Source organism: Salvelinus sp. IW2-2015, linkage group LG22 (assembly GCF_002910315.2).
Source record: "Salvelinus sp. IW2-2015 linkage group LG22, ASM291031v2, whole genome shotgun sequence".
In the NCBI taxonomy this organism is placed as follows: Eukaryota; Metazoa; Chordata; class Actinopteri; order Salmoniformes; family Salmonidae; genus Salvelinus; species Salvelinus sp. IW2-2015.
Window position 1 is genome coordinate 27897073 of NC_036862.1, and position 19619 is coordinate 27916691.

At 41.1% G+C, this 19619-nt stretch overlaps 1 protein-coding gene across 1 annotated transcript; it reads left to right on the top strand.

Moving 5' to 3' along the window:
* Window positions 1-4223: 4223 nt before the first annotated feature.
* On the top strand, window positions 4224-18450 carry LOC111982559 (homeobox protein BarH-like 2). The gene is made up of 4 exons (XM_024014143.2): window positions 4224-4777; window positions 12450-12765; window positions 17325-17409; window positions 17739-18450. The coding sequence occupies exons 1-4, from the start codon at window positions 4591-4593 to the stop codon at window positions 18036-18038; spliced, it is 888 nt and encodes a 295-aa protein (XP_023869911.1). The 5' UTR covers window positions 4224-4590; the 3' UTR covers window positions 18039-18450.
* The last annotated feature ends 1169 nt before the right edge of the window (window positions 18451-19619 follow it).

Sequence of the window (19619 nt, forward strand, 5' to 3'; positions counted from 1 at the left end):
ACATCCCCAATAAAGCTCTGGATCCAAAAGTGGAGGTGCATTTGCACCTACTACACTAAGCCCTTTGTCTTGCTTGTAATCTGGCAAATGTCAGATTCCGCCCTGATGATTGGAGGTGGCTCTAATGAAGAGGATCCTCTACCTTGTCACAGGCAGTACCAGGAAGGCTGTAATTACCACTGCTGGCTGGGGCCTAAATGTTTTAATTGATTGATCTGCTTGGCGTCTCTAGCCCTAGAGTGGCCGGATTAGGTGGCCGCTCCTGTGTGGATTTATATAGACAGAGGCATCATTCTCATAGGGGGCACGGGTACGTACTGCCTCAGATTTGTCCTGTTTWAAAAAAAAAATGTAAATACAGTTGTTGCTCTGTAATACTACTAACCACCTAGCAATGTTATTAAGTTGGCTTTAGCTACCCCAGATAGTTTCCCAATCTCCRAACCTCATAACTAGCTACCAATAATCAATGTCAGGCTATCAAGTTAGAGTAGCTGGATTGTCTAACTATCTTAGCTGGCATGCCTACTGGCAAGGTTAGTAGACTTTAGAAAAGCAAGACATTACTAAATGTACTGAATAAGACTCACATTCCTTTCAATCGTTTACACAGATTTTTGCAAAGATGCAGAGAAGCATGTTTAGCTTCTTTAAAAAAAGATCCATCAGTCAAGAGTATACAGACAGCTCAAGAGGTATGCTTAGATATGCAGAAAAATAAACACATTTTTACATAAAATAATACATAATGATTATGGCTCTAGATTTCAGGAAAAAGCTGTTTCATTTGTTAGAAAATTCTCCAATTTACGGATGGGGCTGGACATCCTCACGTATACTTAACAAAAATATAGATGCAACATGCAAAAACGTCACCGATTTTACTGAGTTACAGTTCATATAAGGAAATCAGTGAATTTAAATAAATAAATTTGACCCTAATCTATAGAGTTCACATGACTGGGCAGGGGCGCAGACATGGGTGGGCCTGGGAGGGCATAGCCCCACCCACTTGGGAGTCAGGCACAGCCAATTAGAATAAGTGTCTGCTTTATTGCAGACAGAAATACTCTTCAGTTTCATCAGCTGTCCGGGTGACTGGTCTCAGACGATCCCACAGGTGATCTGGATGTGGAGGTCCTGGGCTGGCATGGTTACACGTGGGCTGCGGTTATGAGGCCGGTTGGACATACTGCTAAATTCTCTAAAACGACGCTGGAGGTAGAGAAATGTACATTCAATTCTCTGGCAATAGCTCTGGTGGACATTCCTGTAGTCAGTACGCCAAATGCACTTCATCAAAACTTGAGACATCTGTGGCATTGTGTTTTGTGACAAAACTGCACATTTTAGAGTGGACTTTTATTGTCCCCAGGACAAGGTGCACCTGTGTAATGATCATGCTGTTTAATCATCTTGTTGATATGCCACACCTGTCAAGTGGATTAATTATCTTGGCAAAGAAGAAATGCTCACTAACAGGGATGTAAACAAATTTCTGCACAACATTTGAGAGAAATATGTGTTTTTGTGCATATGAAACATTTCTTGGAACTTTTATTTCAGCTCATTAAGCATGTGACCAACACTTTACATCTTGCATTAATATTTTTGTGCCCCCTTAGATTTTTGGGGTGCATGAGCCTATGTATATAGAAGCACTTTCATGAAATTATCGACCAATCCCCCCCTTCCCCATTCCCTTCCTTCCCTCCCGGGTGCACTCAGGTTGCAGGGTTCATTGGTGCCAAAGTATCCAAACCCCCTTTGCCCCCCCCCCCAGCCTCTCACAGTTGTTCTCATCTTCTCCCTTTGATCAAGCTATCAAACCCAAAAGAGCCCAAGCTTTCACATGCAGAGCTCCATGTTTCCTCACCATAATCCTTCACACTTTGAACATGGCGGCTGTAATCTACATAGGCTCTCCAGTAAGTTATATTTACCTCCATGGCTTTGGAAAAATATAATTATTTCTGTTCAGGCCACGATTTCAAAGTGTAAACTTGACACTAGCCTCTTTGAGGTTACTGCTGCTGTGGTCTCTCCTCTCATTAAACAGACAGAATAAAATGAGCCATCAGAAATGAACATCATGCCCTTTGAACTGCACATTGAGTACAGTAAATTGTTATCTGAGCCGTTTCACGAAAGCAATCGGGTGATCTACTAGCCTACATTTTCACTATAGCCTATCTGTAACTTCGAATTAAATATGCTGTATTAAAATCTCAGTTTTATGATACTTCTACGGGACTTTTTTAGAATTCCTTTTAAAGGTTCCACTGAGAGAAAACGTGGAGCGCCATTGAGGTTTCCTTGTCTAACCAAAACGAAGCCCCTGAAAGCATATTGGAAAACATACGGAAAATATGCAGCCTGCCAACTAAGGAATCACACATGTCAACTGGTGTGTGAGTGATTACTCATTTCCCTTGTATCTGTAGCTAGTCATTAAAAATAGGTTATAATGGACTTTTGGCCGTGGATATTAATTAACTCACTTCACGAGTAAGATAATAGGTTGTATTAATTTACATTTTGGCATCGGTTGGAGTATTGTTCCCACTCACAGGTATAACTATTTCTGACAAAAGCCTAAATGGTTGCAGGGTCGTATAAGACGCACCATTAAAATGCAATGTTTTTCTCTAGGCCTACTGATTTATAAGTGCTTATGCCTATTTTGTATAATTACTTTCGATGGCCCTGCAGTTGATGAACATATAGACTACAACAGTTTATTTTCTGGTGAAATCAATTCAATAATCGTGTGTTATTTAACTTTAATTTTCAAGACCCAAAAGTTTCAACGTGAAAGACAGTAGGCCTATTGTCTTGACAGTTACCCACAGACACAAACGAAACAGTAATTGCCTGGTCCTTTCCGCACGTCATTGCAGAATAGAGAAGGTATTCGCTTTTAGGCAGTTATTATCTTATAGCCAGTAGGTATTTGACAACCCTTGGTAGAAATAAAGCCAGAAGTTAAATTGAGGGTTAATAATACATATTTGAATGTCGTCATTTTTATTTGGCAAGTAAAAAGGAACATAAGGTTACTTAAACCTCATCGTTATGTTTGAATCTTTATGTTTGAAATGTCGGTTGTTTACTCACCTTGTAAATATATCCATGCCATAACTTTTTGGTTTTAAAGTCAAATTCGTTGACGAAAAMACCTACAAAAAGACCTACAAAACGGCATAATAAACAAATAACCAAACAAATAACGGCTACAATAGCAACAATAATATAATTATAATTCTATACAAATAGCATTAAAAAATGACCATTAGTGTGTTATTGTGTTAGGCTACGAAAGTAAATGTGTAATAGAAAAACACGATCGAAAAACATGTGCATAAGAAAATTACCAACGCTACAAACGTTCCTCTTTCAACTCACAAGAAGGAATAATACCAACCTGCTGCAATACGTTTTTCTCCGTAGTACGAAAGCAGGGTTGCACTGCAAAATACGTTTAGTGTTACGGTTAGTTTGTAGTCGTTTATTGTTATCTTTCTTAACCCTTAATTGCTTTTAAAGAATAGTTTTTACAATAATAATATATTTAAACTGTATGTGTAATCCCAAATGCATTAAATACATTCATTCATAGCCTACCTATACATTTATTTTAATCCGATAACTAGTATAGTCGTTTATAGTCGTTTTGTTATCCCTTAATTGCTTTTAAATAATAGCTTTACAATAATAATAATATATTTTTGATTTACGTGTGAGCCCAATGCATTAAATAGCCCATATTCATTCATGCGTAGCCTAGTTATACATTAATTTTAATCCCACCAATTAGGCATAACATAATAGGCCTGAAGCGTTTGACAAAATATCATGCTATTCTATTACCATACATTTAAATTCAGTCTATTTATAGGCTACGCACTTCTCTATTACAATCAACTATGCACATCCATAGTCCTATTGATGTTCGAGAAATAATATGAACACAATAATTAGCTGCTAAAAGGTTAGGCATAACACTAAAGCAGATACTAATAATGGCAATAATAATAATAATCCCTCCAATAATCATCTGAAATATTGTATCATATGGCCAATGTTACTACTGTAAAGTTTTTGAACGCCTTGTGCAATTAGAGTGGATATAGGGAAGAACAAAGAAGCGAGACCGGTTTGGGCTGCTCAGAGAGCGAGAGGGGTTGAGGGAGAGAGCGAGTGTGTCTGTCAGTCTGAGAGAGATAGTGCGAGAGAGAGAGACATTGCGGGATAGTGAGAGAGAGAGAGAGAGATATACGTTGATTGACATCTGGAGTGTCCTGCAGTAAAGATGTGTGTGGGGAGATCGTTTATATATAGCGGCGCGTCCGGGCACATTGTTCATAATAGCCACTCTGAAGCCCACTGCGCGGCTCAAGTTGAAGGCTACTGCAGTTAGTACCGCCAGGGATAGAACAAAGCAAACCTTTTCGGAAAACGGACGACTAAAATGCATCAATAACACGAATTTGCTTGAAGACACCCAACTCTCAAGTTTGAACTGGTTTAATTTTGACATTTTGAACTAATATTTGGGCACAGTGCGAAAGCCAAGCACATCGGGACATCATGCACTGTCAAGCCGAGTTGAGACTCTCCTCCTCCGGGCAGCTGAAAGCAGCCAGGCGTCGCTACAAGACTTTTATGATTGACGAAATTCTTTCCAAGGAAACATGTGATTACTTTGAGAAACTTTCTCTTTACTCTGTATGCCCTTCACTCATCGTTAGGCCTAAACCTCTGCACTCATGTTCGGGTAAGTGGATATACTTGAACTCTCAGTCAAATCAAGGGATGCTGATGAATGCATAATGGTGTTAATGGTTTATATCTAATATTGCTATGCATTCAGTGAATGCTAATCATTATTGTATGAAAACTACATCTGATTTTGTTTATCATGAACAAAGTGAGTTATCAGGCATATGCTTCTTATATGTCCAGGCGGTCGTCCATCATGGGTCTACTCATATCACGAAATACATAAGGCTAATGGTTTTATTAGGAGTATTGACAAAATAACTTGTATTAAATTGTCAATAGAGGCCATAGCATGGCGCAACACACCTGTGCAGAATCCGTTACATGTAAATTAACAGCTTTAAAGAAATTGAGCTGCATTTTCATGACTTTCTGTTCGATACATCTCTAATATAAGGAACAGGGACAGGTTCAGAATCACATTCGACGTCATGATTGTCAATTCATGTTGAAGTTTACCTGTGCAAGACGAGTACTATAGCGATGGATGATGTGTAAACTTAATTCAGGCGACTGTCCTCACTTGCACTTTTACTCATGGTGCACCTTTATATTCGTGTTAGGCCTGCTATATTATGGTGCTTACTCTTGTGATAGCCTGTTATTTACAGGGATTTATCATGTAACTTTAACCCGTGAAATAAAGCACACCAAATAAATGCAACAGGTACAGTAGATGTAATGTAGACCCCTAATGTGTTGTAACCTATTWGATATACTTGACCGTTTTAAATTCCTTTTACAACAGCAGAACGGATGTGACCCTTTTCCAATCCAAAACATGATTTCACAGTTTAACTGTCATTTCCATATACTTTCATTCACAAATAAAACATTTTGTACTAGGGCCTATGAAAGTTAAGCAACATTTACTCAGTATGATGTCTCACAATTAATCATCAAATTCCTCCAATAAGTCTATATTATTAGTATAATATATTACTCTGACATTCAGATCATTATCAACCTCAGTCTTTTATGTTCATGTTAAAAATACAGGTTGAACCAAGCCCCAGTGTGGTGATCAAGGCGTTTAGTAAGGTGAAACCTGATTCCCCATGAATTATGTTGACACTGTCAACTTAACATATTCACTTCTGACAAAAGACACATGAACTCAGAACACACAATAACTAACCCTGCACTTAGATGAAACAGCAGGCGTTTGGTTTCTAGAGCAGTAACTACTACGCCACTTGTCCTCATTCAGAAGGATTAATGTGGGCGCAGTGCTAAACCCAGAGCCTTGCCTAATGACTTTTACTGCTGCTACTTTGCATTTACTGAAGCATGGGCAATGCCCTTTACCCAACTTACTTTCTGGGGGGTATATGGGGGTGCAGGATGTGCCCAGAGTTCCACGGTTTGATATTGGTGAGGGAAGGTACATGGTGGTTAAGGGCAAGGTTAGTATGTCATCATTGATGGACATTTATCTACCTGACACTACAGTTGCTTGTGCAAACAGCATGAAAGGTTACAGTATGGTGATGAAGTGTGCAAGTCAGCCCCAATGACCGTCATTCATAGAAGTATGTTGCTTTATGAAGAGACATTCATTGCGATTGTCATCTCAGCAACGTATAAATTCATGGGCTACGTGTGCTTGATCCAACTGTTTCAGTGAGGAAGACTAACTTCATTCTTCATTCAGTATCCCAAAAGGCCAATCAAAACAAGTAATTAGTGCATAAAATAATGATTGCATGTTCTTCCTTAATCAATACAAGCAAATTTGAAAAAGCAACAAAACAAAACATTGCCACAAAGTGTGAAGACAAACTATTTGAATGCTGTCTCACTTGCTTAGCCGGTCAGATAATGCTTTGTTCACAAAACATCTAGCTTAGCACTTGATTTCTCTAAATCATCAACTTATTTTTCTTCACACTTATCATAGCTTACTGCAGTCAGTCATAAATGCTTCCAACACTGTGTTATAATTATACAAGAAAGTGACAAACTAATTTCCCTAAAAAGCATTTGGCCTGAAAGACTAACACATTTCTTTCCCTCAAATGCAGCAGAATTTCTAAATCCATTCTTAATGGGTTATTCTGCTGTTATGAGTCACAACAGCATTGACTACTGCTCTCTCAAATAATCATTATGATAATTACCTAAACTATGAAATAATAACTGCTGCAATTTGATGATGACAGCGACATAGATATAAATAGCAGGCGATGTGGGGTTCGGGTATGTGCTAGAGGGCACTGTAAAGGGTTTTGGCAACCCCGTGACGGATGGATAGAGTAACCAGCCCACATATTACTACCCAGTGCCCACCACTTAGCTGAGGGGGTGTGAGACACAGTATAGTCCCACACTTCAATGGCTTGTAACGCTCAATATAGAAGCTGGCAGGCTTATAGGCCCAGAGCCAGTGAAAGTCCATTGGCCCGCTGTGGTCCCCATCAGTGAAAGTGGAGTCTACATTCTCACAGTGTGGAGCTTCTGCTCTAGCAATTACCAGTAGAGGCTGCTATAGGACAGTGGTCCCAGGCAGGTAATTTTACCCAAATTACAAGATATTTGTTTGTTCTTGATATAATATGGCATCAACTAGTAAGAGACCACTCAACATGTCAACAAAGTGATTACTCCTCTCTTTGATCCAACAACCCCCTCTGCTCTGTGATGGTTTTGTCTGTCACGGACCACACCTCTCTGCTCCTTGCTTTACATTTCACGTTGGTCCATTTACCTGTGCCAAGCCAAATGCCCTCACGACAGTGTTCACAGTAAAACCGGATGATGACCTCTGAGCCTATTCTCTGTTCTCGTTTTGTGCCTTGTAAAACTACAGGAGTGATAGACCTGCTAGACAGACCTGACCTCCAGCAGATCATTACCTTGCAGGGGAGCAGTGAACAGTGTAATGGTGGGTTACAATATTTAATTTAGAGTCTCATCTCTCAGCAGAACCCAGGGCAAGGCTTTTAGTGGGATTTCTGGAAGGAGGTGAGAGAGATAAAGATCAACTCTGGCGTAATCTCACATGACAGCGCGATGAAAAACGGCCAAATAGGAGGGTGTGGACCTCGAGGGGCCCAGGTACTGCATCATAGTCCTACGCCACCGCTGAGGGTTTATGGAAGAAAGCAGGGAGAGCAAAGGCTTTTCATCCCATTTTAACAGCTAATCCACCACAGACAATAAGGCCTGCCATTAACCATGAGGCTAGCTTGAGGGGTACGATCTTGTCTCTGTTAACACATAAAGCATTGACTTACACAAGCACGCACACAAGCACATCTCTCTTCTCACACACACACACACACACACACACACACACACACACACACACACACACACACACACACACACACACACACACACACACACACACACACACACACACACACACACACACACAACACACACACACACACACACACACACACACACACACACACCACACAATTCCTGAGCCATCAGATCATCATCAGAGCTCTGCATCAAGGCAGATCAGAGATCGGTTTACAGTAGATTGCACTGCAGGCTGTTGTCAAATGCCAAGGTAAAATTCACAGGATTGTGTTTCACGTAAAATACGTAGTTAACACTTACAGGAAACACAATGCCCCGGATTGGCACAACATCTGAAAAAACTGCCTGTGAGCATGAGAAAATAGCACCACAACACTACACATAACACTCTAGAAACCTCAAAACATCTCATGAAATCCAAACTTGAGTTGAAATTGGCACTTAACTGGTCTGATCTGTCAAAAGCAGGTGACTGATTTCAATTAAATGAGTGATAGTTAAAGCAGCATACCCTGTTGCCCATCCCATTCCTGCAGTGTTTGACATGGGCTGGCTTGACAAGATGGCTGTTGAGTGAAGAAATAAACATGTCTAATGTAACACTTCTCAACCTGTCACCACATGATACACCCAAAACAATACATATTACTGTAAGTTCATGTGGCCTCTGAGTACCAAGTCTTGAATCATCATCTTGGAATCCATTTAAACAAATAGAAAAGGTGCAGAAAATAAGGAGTAAATATCAAACAACCAATGAGTTTGTTGCTGGAGATTTCACTGCAAAATGGTGACTTATTCTACTAAGTCCTGCCATTATCAAAGCCTTTAAATTATATATAAAATGTAATTTAAACACCAAAAATCATTWAAAAAAAATGTCTATAATTATTATGTTATCGATACCATATGATAAAACAGGCATGTGTGTATCTAATGCTACCAGCCTATTCTTTACCTATTATTAGGAGGTATTTATTCTGTAATGACTACCACAAGCACATGTGCCAGTCCGAGCATTCCGATTGTGCTTGTCAAGAGTATCAGTGTGCTTTAGCATGGACAGAGTGCACTCTCCTTGCTACACAAATGGTTTATTTGTAGACTATTGACAGGACACTGGAACTTGTCAACAATGTGTCAGATCTGGGCTAAGGAAGCCGGCTCAGTTGTCAGTAGAAAGTCACCATGAGGTCTGATTTTTCCCTTCTGACAAGCATCCAAAAGACACGGCTGTCACAACTCTCAAGACAACCTCAAGCTCTACATTGACAGGAGATTTCCTGAAGACCGTGAAAGAAACCAAGACGTTTCCTTCCTTGCTTTTCAATCAATCTTCCCATTTAATGTGACAGCAAGTAATTATTCACTTGGACTCTTTATGTATTGATATTTCTGTGTATTTTGTATTATTCCATAATAATACCAATATATTTCCGAAAGATAAATACATACAGTGCCTTCGGAAAGTATTCAGACCCCTTGACTTTTTCCACATTTTGTTAWGTTACAGTCTTATTCTAAAATGGATAATTTTTTTTTTTTAACTCAGCAATCTACACACAATACCCCATAATGACAAAGTGAAAACAGGTTTTTAGATTTTTTTGCTAATTTATAATAATATTAATAAATACGTATTTACATAAGTATTCAGACCCTTTGCTATGAGACTCAGGTGCAGCCTGTTTCCATTAATCATCCTTGAGATGTTTCTACAACTTGATTGGAGTCCACCTGTGGTAAATTCAATTGATTTGACATGATTTGGAAAGGCACAGACCTGTCTATAGAATGTCCCACAGTTGACAGTGCATGTCAGAGCAAAAACCAAGCCATGAAGTCGAAAGAATTGTCCGTAGAGCTCCGAGACAGGATTGAGTCGAGACACAGATCTGGGAAGGGTGCCAAAAAAATTCTGCAGCATTGAAGGTCCCCAAGAACACAGTTGCCTCCATCTTAAATGGAAGAAGTTTGGAACCAACAAGACTCTTCCAAACTGAGCAATCGTGGGAGAAGGGCCTTGGTCAGAGAGGTGACCAAGAACCCAGTGGTCACTCTGACAGGGCTCTAGAGTTCCTCTGTGGAGTTGGGAGAACCTTCCAGAAGGACAACCATCTCTGCAACACTCCAATTAGGTCATTATGGTAGAGTGGCCAGATGGAAGTCACTCCTCAGTAAAAGGCACATGACAGCCCACTTGAAGTTTGCCAAAAGGCACCTAAAGACTCTCAGACCATGATAAAAAAGGTTCTCTGTTCTGATGAAACCAAGATTGAACTCTTATGCATGAATGCCAAGCGTCACTTRTGGAGGAAACCTGGCACTGTCCCTACGGGGAAYCATGGTGTTGGCAGCATCATGCTGTGGGGATGTTTTTCAGCGGCAGTGACTGGGAGACTAGTCAGGATCGAAGCAAAGATGAACGGAGCAAAGTACAGAGAGATCCTTGATGAAAACCTGCTCCATCAAGGATCTCTCTGTACTTTGCTCCGTTCATCTTTGCCTCGATCAGGACCTCAGACTGGGGCGAAGGTTCACCTTCCATCATGACAACGATCCTAAGCACACAGCCAAGACAACGCAGGAGTGGCTTCGGGACAAGTCTCTGAATGTCCTTGAGTGGCCCAGCCAGAGCCCGGACTTGAAACCGATCGAACGTCTCTGGAGAGACCTGAAAATAGCTGTGCAGCAACGCTCCCCATCCAACCTGACAGAGCTTGAGAGGATCTGCAGAGAAGAATGGGAGAAACTCCCCAAATACAGTTGTGCCGAGCTTGTAGCGTCATACCCAAGAAGACTCAAGGTGGTAATTGCTGCCAAAGGTGCTTCAAGAAAGTACTGAGTAAAGAGTCTGAATACATATGTAAATGTAATATTTAATGTATTTAAAAAATAAGTAAGTCAGCAAAAATGTCAAAAATCTTGTTTTTGCTTTGTCATTCTGGGGTATTGTGTGTAGATTGATGAGGGGGGGGAAAAAAACAATGTAATATAATTTTAGAATAAGGCTGTAACGTTACAGAATGTTTAAAAAGTGAAGGGGTCTAAATACTTTCCGAAGGCACTTTATGTTAAAATGCAACAAAGAGATAATAAACAGGTTTTTCTGACATTTATCTGCACAGGTCCCCTCAGTTTGTCACAACTCAACATCAAAGACAGAGCTAATATGGAAGAGACAGAAAAAGAGACAAAGAGAGATACAGAGAGAGACAGACAGAGAAAGAGAGAGAACGAAAGAGAAAAAGAGAGAGAGAGTGTTGTGGAGGGAATGAGGCATCATGTCCAGACAGCAGCAGCAGCGATTCTCCAAGGTGGAAGATTAGTGATGAGCTCAGCGCCCTGCGATGATGTCACGTATATAGGGACGAGCCCGAGGCTCTGTCTGAAAGAGAGGAGGGTTCAGGGTGGGGGTGTAGATATGGTAGGGGCAGGCTGCAGCGCGTAACCTCCCTCCTCTTTCCCCCCCATGTGCCCGAACACATGCTCAATTACCTCCCAGACCAACCAACCCCCTGTCACACCAGCTCCCATAACTGCTGAACATTACTGAAAATGTCAGAGAAAGGGGATACAAATTTACGACCCAGGTCTGCCTGGATGTATCCTCTCAGTTGTACGTGTAGGGTTTGAATAATATAAACGTGTCTATGGGTTGATGGAGAGATAAGAGAGGCAGATCCACCACAGGAAGTGAGGAACACACAAGAGGAAAGAGTATGCTGTGTATGTAATGTGACAGCATAATGTCCTCTCTTTTCTGTCATTGGATTTTATATATCTTCTTCCTCAACACATCCCTCTCTCCTGCCACATAGCAAACAGAGCATTAGTTTCTATGTCTGTCTTAGTTCAGTCGTAAATTATGCCATTGGGATCTGATGTTTATTAGAAGCCGTAAGGTTTTCACCACCAGATATTATGTTCATTGCGGAGCGCAGTCTTTGGTCTTGGCTCCAGTGGGTGGCTCCCCCAGACATTTGTTACTTTTTATTGATACTGGCGTCTCGATGCTTCTGTCTGCATAGATAAAGAGATAGAGAGAGGGGGGCAGAGTCACTTCGGATTTACAGTGTGTGTGTGTGTGTGTTCGAGGTGGRAGAGAGACATCCTTTATCTGGCCCCAAAATAATTATTCAATTGGTGGGTTCAGAGTGGCAGAGTAAAACACACAGTGCGTCATTAGGATCAGAACCTTCTACATCAAAGAGGTCAAAACACTTTTCATTGTAAAAAAATAGCAAAAAGAACCCTGTCTTAGTGATTATTACAGGTCTATAAAAACTGCCATCCAAGGTGATGCATACAGTAGCAAATACACATTTAAAAGTACAATTGTGTTTATTGCTCTGCATTTCACCTGCCTCTGACCTCTCTTTTTGCTCTTTTAGGATCCTCCTCACTGCGGGGCTACCCCCTTCTCTCAGTAATCACGCGGCAGCCCCCCAACATGCCCCCTCACCTCTCCCAGCCCTCATCTCCCGGCCAGGTTCCCCACCTTCCCCTGCTCTCCCCCCAGCACCACTCCCGGGTCTCCGAGGCCTCCCACAGCGAGACACCTGTCAGCATCAGCAGCGAGTCAGACACGGAGCACAGCACCACCCGACTGAAGAAACCCAGACGCAGCCGCACCATCTTCACTGAGCTGCAGCTCATGGGCCTGGAGAAGAAGTTCCAGAAACAGAAGTACCTCTCCACCCCTGATAGGTCAGTATCATATTGCATCTCGCCTGTGATAGGCCAAAATGATAGCACCCCAGAGGCTGACTGGTAACTTGAAAGAAGCTTCCTTCCTGATAGATCAGTATTATAGTACCTCAAATTTCATACAGTATTTAGTCCGGTGACACTCAAGTTTGTGAAAATTGGAAATTCTGTGAAAGTACCCAAACTTCATAAAACATAAAACAAATGCAATAGCTGACTAGAGGTTCAGCATCAACATCATAACATTTTGATTTATGTCCTGGGTAATGTGTCATGTAATGTTAAGTTCTCTAATCCAGGCATTACCTCAGCATTCTAGTTGAGACAAGAGTAACATTTTAACCCTAAGCTCTTGAATAGCAAAAAGCCTCAACAAAGAATCACTGCTCTATTCAAGAAACTAGGGACATCTGCCAACACAAGCAAACAGGAATGTATTGCATTGATTTACTGCCAATCATGTAATATATGTGACGGTGTATATAAAATACATTTAGCTTTGTACACTGCATATAGATGAGGTAATATCCATGCTAATATTCATGTCGTAGGTTCCAGTCCCTGGGTCGTTTTCGATACCTGACATACTGCAATAACACATTTTCCATTTTATTTTAYACTCCACTTTTAGATTTGGCCTGCCGGACATATTTCCATTATACCCCAAATTAATATTGAGCCATAAACCTCATATTTTCCTTCGGTCGAGCAACAAGGACATCAGACAGCTAGTAAACCTCAGCAACACATGGTTACAACAGCTTGATCTGAGCAAGAAGATAAATCATTATTTTACTAAAACACAACAGCCACAAAATGCTTTAAAAATGGTCAGTTATTTTTTATATTGTTCTAGATTTGTACTAAAAAGGCACCACTGTATTTACCGGAACTTTACAATTTTAAACCTGTGTGTTCCTTCTCCTTGGCCCTGAAGAATCTCAAAAAGACTTGGGAGAGGAGGTTTGTTATCAGCCCTGTCTATAGTCATTTACCAACAAAACCACCGTGTGTGCAAATATGAGGCAAAACAAACAGGGTTGGTTTAGATTGTTGACAACATCTAAACTATATTCACCTCCAATGTTTATTGGAAACATAAATACATTTGTACAATGAGCACTTGTTGTCTCTCAAATACATTGTTACAGTTGTTGATTAGCTAGCTAGCAAATGTTTTTCCATATTAGCATAGATGTGACATTAGTAAAAACACCTCAAAACAAGACATGGTATCAAGAACAAGATGAAACTAGCTGAAATGAGCCACCTACGATTCCCCACATGGCAGCTTCTTGTTATTGTTGCTAGCTATCTGGCCATCCAGAATCATAACAACACACAGACTTATAGCCCATTGAAGTGCGCACATTGTTTTCAGAACGTTGTCATCTAACCCGTCTATACTCATCCCATCCCTGGGGAAAACTCCCACAATGCATCTCTACTTCAATGCAAATCACACTTCTCTGTTCTAGCCAATGAGCCACACCACAGCTCCTCTGTAAACTCCCAGGCAGGCTGAGGTAGACTACAACAGCCCAGCGGTGATCCAAACGACCCATCCTGGCCTCACTGCCAAATCTGTATCATGCCAATAATCAAATTCCCACTGGCTGTGATGAACTAATTAAACCCACAGCTGGATGGAAAACAAACAGAGAAAATCCCCTTTCAAAACATCACAAGTGTGTCGTGCTCCCCAGTTCACTTTGCTATGATCCAAAGATAACTCCTTGTCTCTACTTTTTTATTTAGCTATTTCTTGGCTTGGAGACACTGTGGTCTTTGACTGAGACAGTGTTCTGAGGAAAACAGCATATAAAAAGCCCCTAACACCACACCACAGACTGTAATGATTTAAATCATTAAGCAATAATGATTTTATTTCATTGAGATTAGTATAATAAGCATCATCATCATTATCATTATGCATTAAGCTGCAACTAAAATCCCTGCTGATACAGGTTTGAGATGAACAGCAAACAGAGGACTTCTAAGTGCCTCCAGCAGAGTCATTCGTACAGTACTGTACAGTACTGCCTGTCGCTGTAAGTGTGTGGTTTCCCCCCATAGAAAACTAATGACCATAAATAACTGGGGTGCTTTCCTCTCCTACAATTACTTTCCTTGCCTCCAGTCCCTCCACTGGGCGGTTTGACAGTAAAGCATGATGGACAGCTTGATTGCCTGTATTTTTGGTGTAGAGTGGTTTTTCAAAGTATGCACAGACACTTTTCTTCTGCACTCTATCACTGAGGCAGTGCAGCTGTCAATACTGTATGCTTTTGAATGAACTGGAGTTCCCTCAATGTAATACTTTCAAATCAGGTCAGATAGAGATGGTGAGAGGACGGGAAAGGGAAGGAGAAGATGGGAAAGAAGGGAGGATGAGAAGATAGGAAGAGTGGCAACATCAGAGGGCAAGCTGATGGCTCTGTAGTAATCTAGTCTCTCTCTCTCTCTCTCTCTCTCTAGCTCTCTTTCACATCCTCTCTCTCTCTCTCTCCTCTCTCTCTCTTCTTCTCTCCTCTCTCTCTCTATCTATCTCTTTACATCAAATGTAAAGATTCCTTCACACTCATTTGAGTGTGAAGGACATAGAATTGAGATGTGGCGGAAATCTCATTTAAAAAACCTGATAAAGCTCCCTCCCGCTGTAGGCTGATCCCTCTTTCACTGACCCCCCTTCCTGGGATATCATGTTACACGCCATCCAATACCCTTATTAGTCATGGATCAGAGCACATGTGGTGGAAGTGTTTAGGAAGTGTCCCCCTGAACATCCAGATAAAGATGCTTTGATTCGATTGCTGACCTCCCTTACAGATGTTCAATAAGGTCTCTCCTGTATGCTGCAGGTGTGAAGTCTTTCTCTGAACCATAACAGGGTTGTATCAAAGAGACTACAGTACTCTGATGCACCATACCAGAATGTGGTTATAAAGTAGTATAGTCAACAGGTGATTGGAAAGAAAAAGTAACTAATTCATTTGTTTTTATTACTCCAGCTACACCCTCTCTGTGTAAATCAATCAGTGGCGGTCGGTGTCGTTTAAGATGAGGGAGGACAATTTTTTTATTTCTATTACAGCATATTGGATGTCTGTCATTCATATTTCATTCGCCCAGTTCAATGTAACAGCGATAGGTTGAGGCTACTACATGATACTTGAATTTTCCCTATACCCATCACGAGGTTGCTACAACCTAGTCTATGAATGACAGTTTACAACGTAGGTGCACACAGGTCGAGAGACAAATTTGAGACAGTGACACATGGACTGACATTCAATACCGCCTTGCACACTCTTGCCTGCATCTAACTGATATGGGGTGTAATCATTAGTCCAACAGTTGCAAACTAGAGTTTCTATTGGACAAATTCAGGTATGTTTATCCCCGTTTTGTTCTGTTTGCTTCCGTTTAGGAAATGTTTTTCAACAGAATCGGCAGAATGAATACACCACTGATCACACGTAGACACAGTTCCCTTTCATTGCAGCCACGTTGTATTCCTTCTCGCATCTATGCGCTCTCCTCCTCTCACCTCTTCCCTTCGCTTGTGGACTTCAGTGCACAACACATCAGCTGTATGTGACCAGGCGAAAAAACCTTTCCAAGCCAAACTGCTACACACAGCCTACATTGTTGTCACCATATTAGCTAAAGTAACTTCATAGTCGGCATAGCTAATATAATTAACGCGTTTGTAAACCCGCTACAATTATGCAGTAACGGTACAGTGTACATTCAGTAAGCAATTACACCAGCAGGCCCTGGTGGCAACAAATTAGTAAAACCAAAAGCTTACCTTGATTTGGATCCATTGCTGTGTTGGAAAGTCATAGCCAGGTAGCGAACATAGAATCCCTCTGTTTGAGCAGGGTGTTTCAGTAGGCTAAACTAGCTAGCTGCATTTGATAGCTAAGTAAGTGAAACTGAAAGTGAAAAAATTATAATCTCTCTCTCTATTTCTTTCTTGCTTCTCTTTCATTTTGGAAGAAATTAATTTGTTAAAAACTGTTCAACTACTGTCTTTCTCTCTCTTTGAGTTAACTACTCACCACATTTTATGTACTGCAGTGCTAGCTAACTGTAGCTTATGCTTTCATTACCAGATTCATTCTCTGATCCTTTGATTGTGTGGACAACATGTGAGTTCATGCTGCAATAGCTCTGATAGGTTGGAGGACGTCCTCCAGAAGTTGTCATAATTACTGTCCTCCTCCCAGAGGAGGATGGAAGCTAGTTGTCCTCCAGCTACACTATGGTGCTACCCTACAGAGTGCTGTTGAGGCTACTGTAGACCTTCTTTGCAAAATAGTGTTTTAATCAATTATTTGGTGACGTGATAATATTTTGTATATGTTTAAAAACATTTTTTTTAATGAAATTCACTGAGGAGGGTCCTCCAATTCCTCTTCTGAGGAGCCTCCACTGAAATAAATTGTCTATCTACTGCTGCTTTTAATCTTATAAAGAAATAACTCATGTTTCAGAAACATGTACTGTATATTGAGTTGCCGTGTGTACTGTACGTCTTTGTTTCCCTGCAGACTAGACCTGGCCCAATCCCTAGGCCTTACACAGCTTCAGGTGAAGACCTGGTACCAGAACAGAAGGATGAAGTGGAAGAAAATGGTGAGAGCGCCACACACCCATAACAACAATGACCCCGGGTCAGTGTAGAGAGAAGGAGTGATAGGGGTGTAAATGTCTGGGTTTGAGGGATGATGAGGGATGAGGGCCTGGGACACCAAGTCTAGTCTAGTCTAGTCAGGTCAGCAGCTCAGAGAACAAAAGGCTCAAACTGTTAACTCTCCAGATTAATGACTGTACATGGAGCAGCTCAGAGCCATACATCTTCCCTTAACTGCTATAATAACCACGGTTGCCTTTGACCGCGGCCAGCATTCATCACAACCCCACTGAGCCGTGTGTCTGTGTTTGTGTGGGATGTGTTGCTCCAGGTGCTGAAGGGAGGACAGGAGGCCCCCACCAAGCCCAAGGGCAGGCCTAAGAAGAACTCCATCCCCACCACCGAGGAGATCGAGGCAGAGGAAAGGCTGGCCAGGCTGGCTGAGGACGAGAGAATGAGGATGGCAGCCGAAGAGGCTTTGGCCGACAGAGAAGCTCCCCAGTCGGAACCCCAGGACCTCAGCAATGTCGCTGGAGCTACAGAGACCTACAATCCCACGGCGGTGAGCGAGGGTCGAGAGCAGCAAGAGCAGTCACTCCCGATGCAGTCAGAGACACATGCTGCCAGCTAAAGAAGACAGTTATTCATGTCTGAATGAAACAGCCAAAGACTGGTGCTGACTGGAAAACAGAAGCACTTACTGTAGTGCCTCAGGATCACTGAAAAAAGCCTGTCTGGTGTTGATTAGTCAGTCGTGTTTGAGGTTTGACTAGAGTGGGTGACATTCATAGGTACGGTAGATCTGTTTGATTTTGCCATATCACTTTTGCCATATACTGGAAAAAAATTGTGTTTTAAAAATAGTTTACATGTAGAGTTAGGCATATACACAAATGAAACATCCAGAATTGTACAGTGCATTTTGTCCCTGTGTTTTTGTTTTCCTTTTAGAACAACATGATCACCTCCCCAGCCTCAGACCTGCTTGTTTACCGAGAGAGGACTCCTTTAGTCACATGCTATCCAGCCTCAGACCTGCTTGTTTACCGAGAGAGGACTCCTTTNTGTTTACCGAGAGAGGACTCCTTTAGTCACATGCTATCCAGCCTCAGACCTGCTTGTTTACCGAGAGAGGACTCCTTTAGTCACATGCTATCCAGTTTGCCTGAGTGTTGTAGCTATATGTAAATCAATACTGTGCCACAGATATAACACAACATGACCACACTGGTCATAGTGCCTTTTTCTCTCAGAGGTTATAACAAGCTTTACCAGTCTAGAAACACCAAGGTTTATTAATACCAAATTCATATCAAGTGTTCTTTAACAGTGTTTTACTTTTGCTTATTAAAAAGAGCAACACTTTGGCAATTAATTACTATATGCTCTGAATTACAGTTAACACTGCCGTTGTACTTATTTTGTCAAGCTTTGAAAGGAATTGTATTTCTGTCCATGAGCTACAGTATTGTCTTGTTTATTTGGTCAATTAACTTGTGTTGTGTTGCTTTACATTGGATAGGTTTCCAAAACAATATACTGTATTTCAATTTGTATCTATAAAGACATGCACTGCAACATACTGTAGTAATATTCTGMAATGAAAAATATATGTCAGATAACGACATACAGTACCAGTCAAAAGTTTGGACACACCTACTCATTCAAGGGTTTTTCTTAATTTTTACTATTTTCTACATTGTAGAATAATAGTGAATACATCAAAACTATTAAATAAAACATATGGAATCTTGTAGTAACCAAAAAAGTGTTAAACAAATCAAAATATATATTAATTGCTTTGTGCCAATCAGTTGTGTTGTGACAAGGTAGGGGATGGTATACAGAAGATAGCCCTATTTGGTAAAAGACCAAGTCTATATTATTGCAAGAACAGCTCAAAGAAGCAAAGAGAAATGAGAGTCCATCATTACTTTAAGTAATTACTTTAAGTATTGAAGGTCAGTCAATAATAACGTTTATTCAAGTGTAGTCGCAAAAACCATCAAGGGCTATGATGAAACTGGCTCTCATGAGGACCGCCAAATAAAAGGAAGACCCAGAGGTACCTCTGCTGCAGAGAATAAGATCATTAGAGTTACCAGCCTCAGAAATTGCAGCACAAAAAAATGCTTCACAAAGTTCAAGTAACAGACACATCTCAACATCAACTGTTTGGAGCAGACTGTGTGAACCAGGCATTCATGGTCGA

Bases quoted from the DNA above. Each gene is read 5' to 3' on its own strand.
- LOC111982559 (XM_024014143.2), top strand. From the start codon at position 4,591: ATGCACTGTCAAGCCGAGTTGAGACTCTCCTCCTCCGGGCAGCTGAAA. The intron at 4,778-12,449 runs GTAAGTGGATAT...TTGCTCTTTTAG, and splicing joins ACCTCTGCACTCATGTTCGG to GATCCTCCTCACTGCGGGGC. The intron at 17,410-17,738 runs GTGAGAGCGCCA...GTGTTGCTCCAG, and splicing joins GGATGAAGTGGAAGAAAATG to GTGCTGAAGGGAGGACAGGA.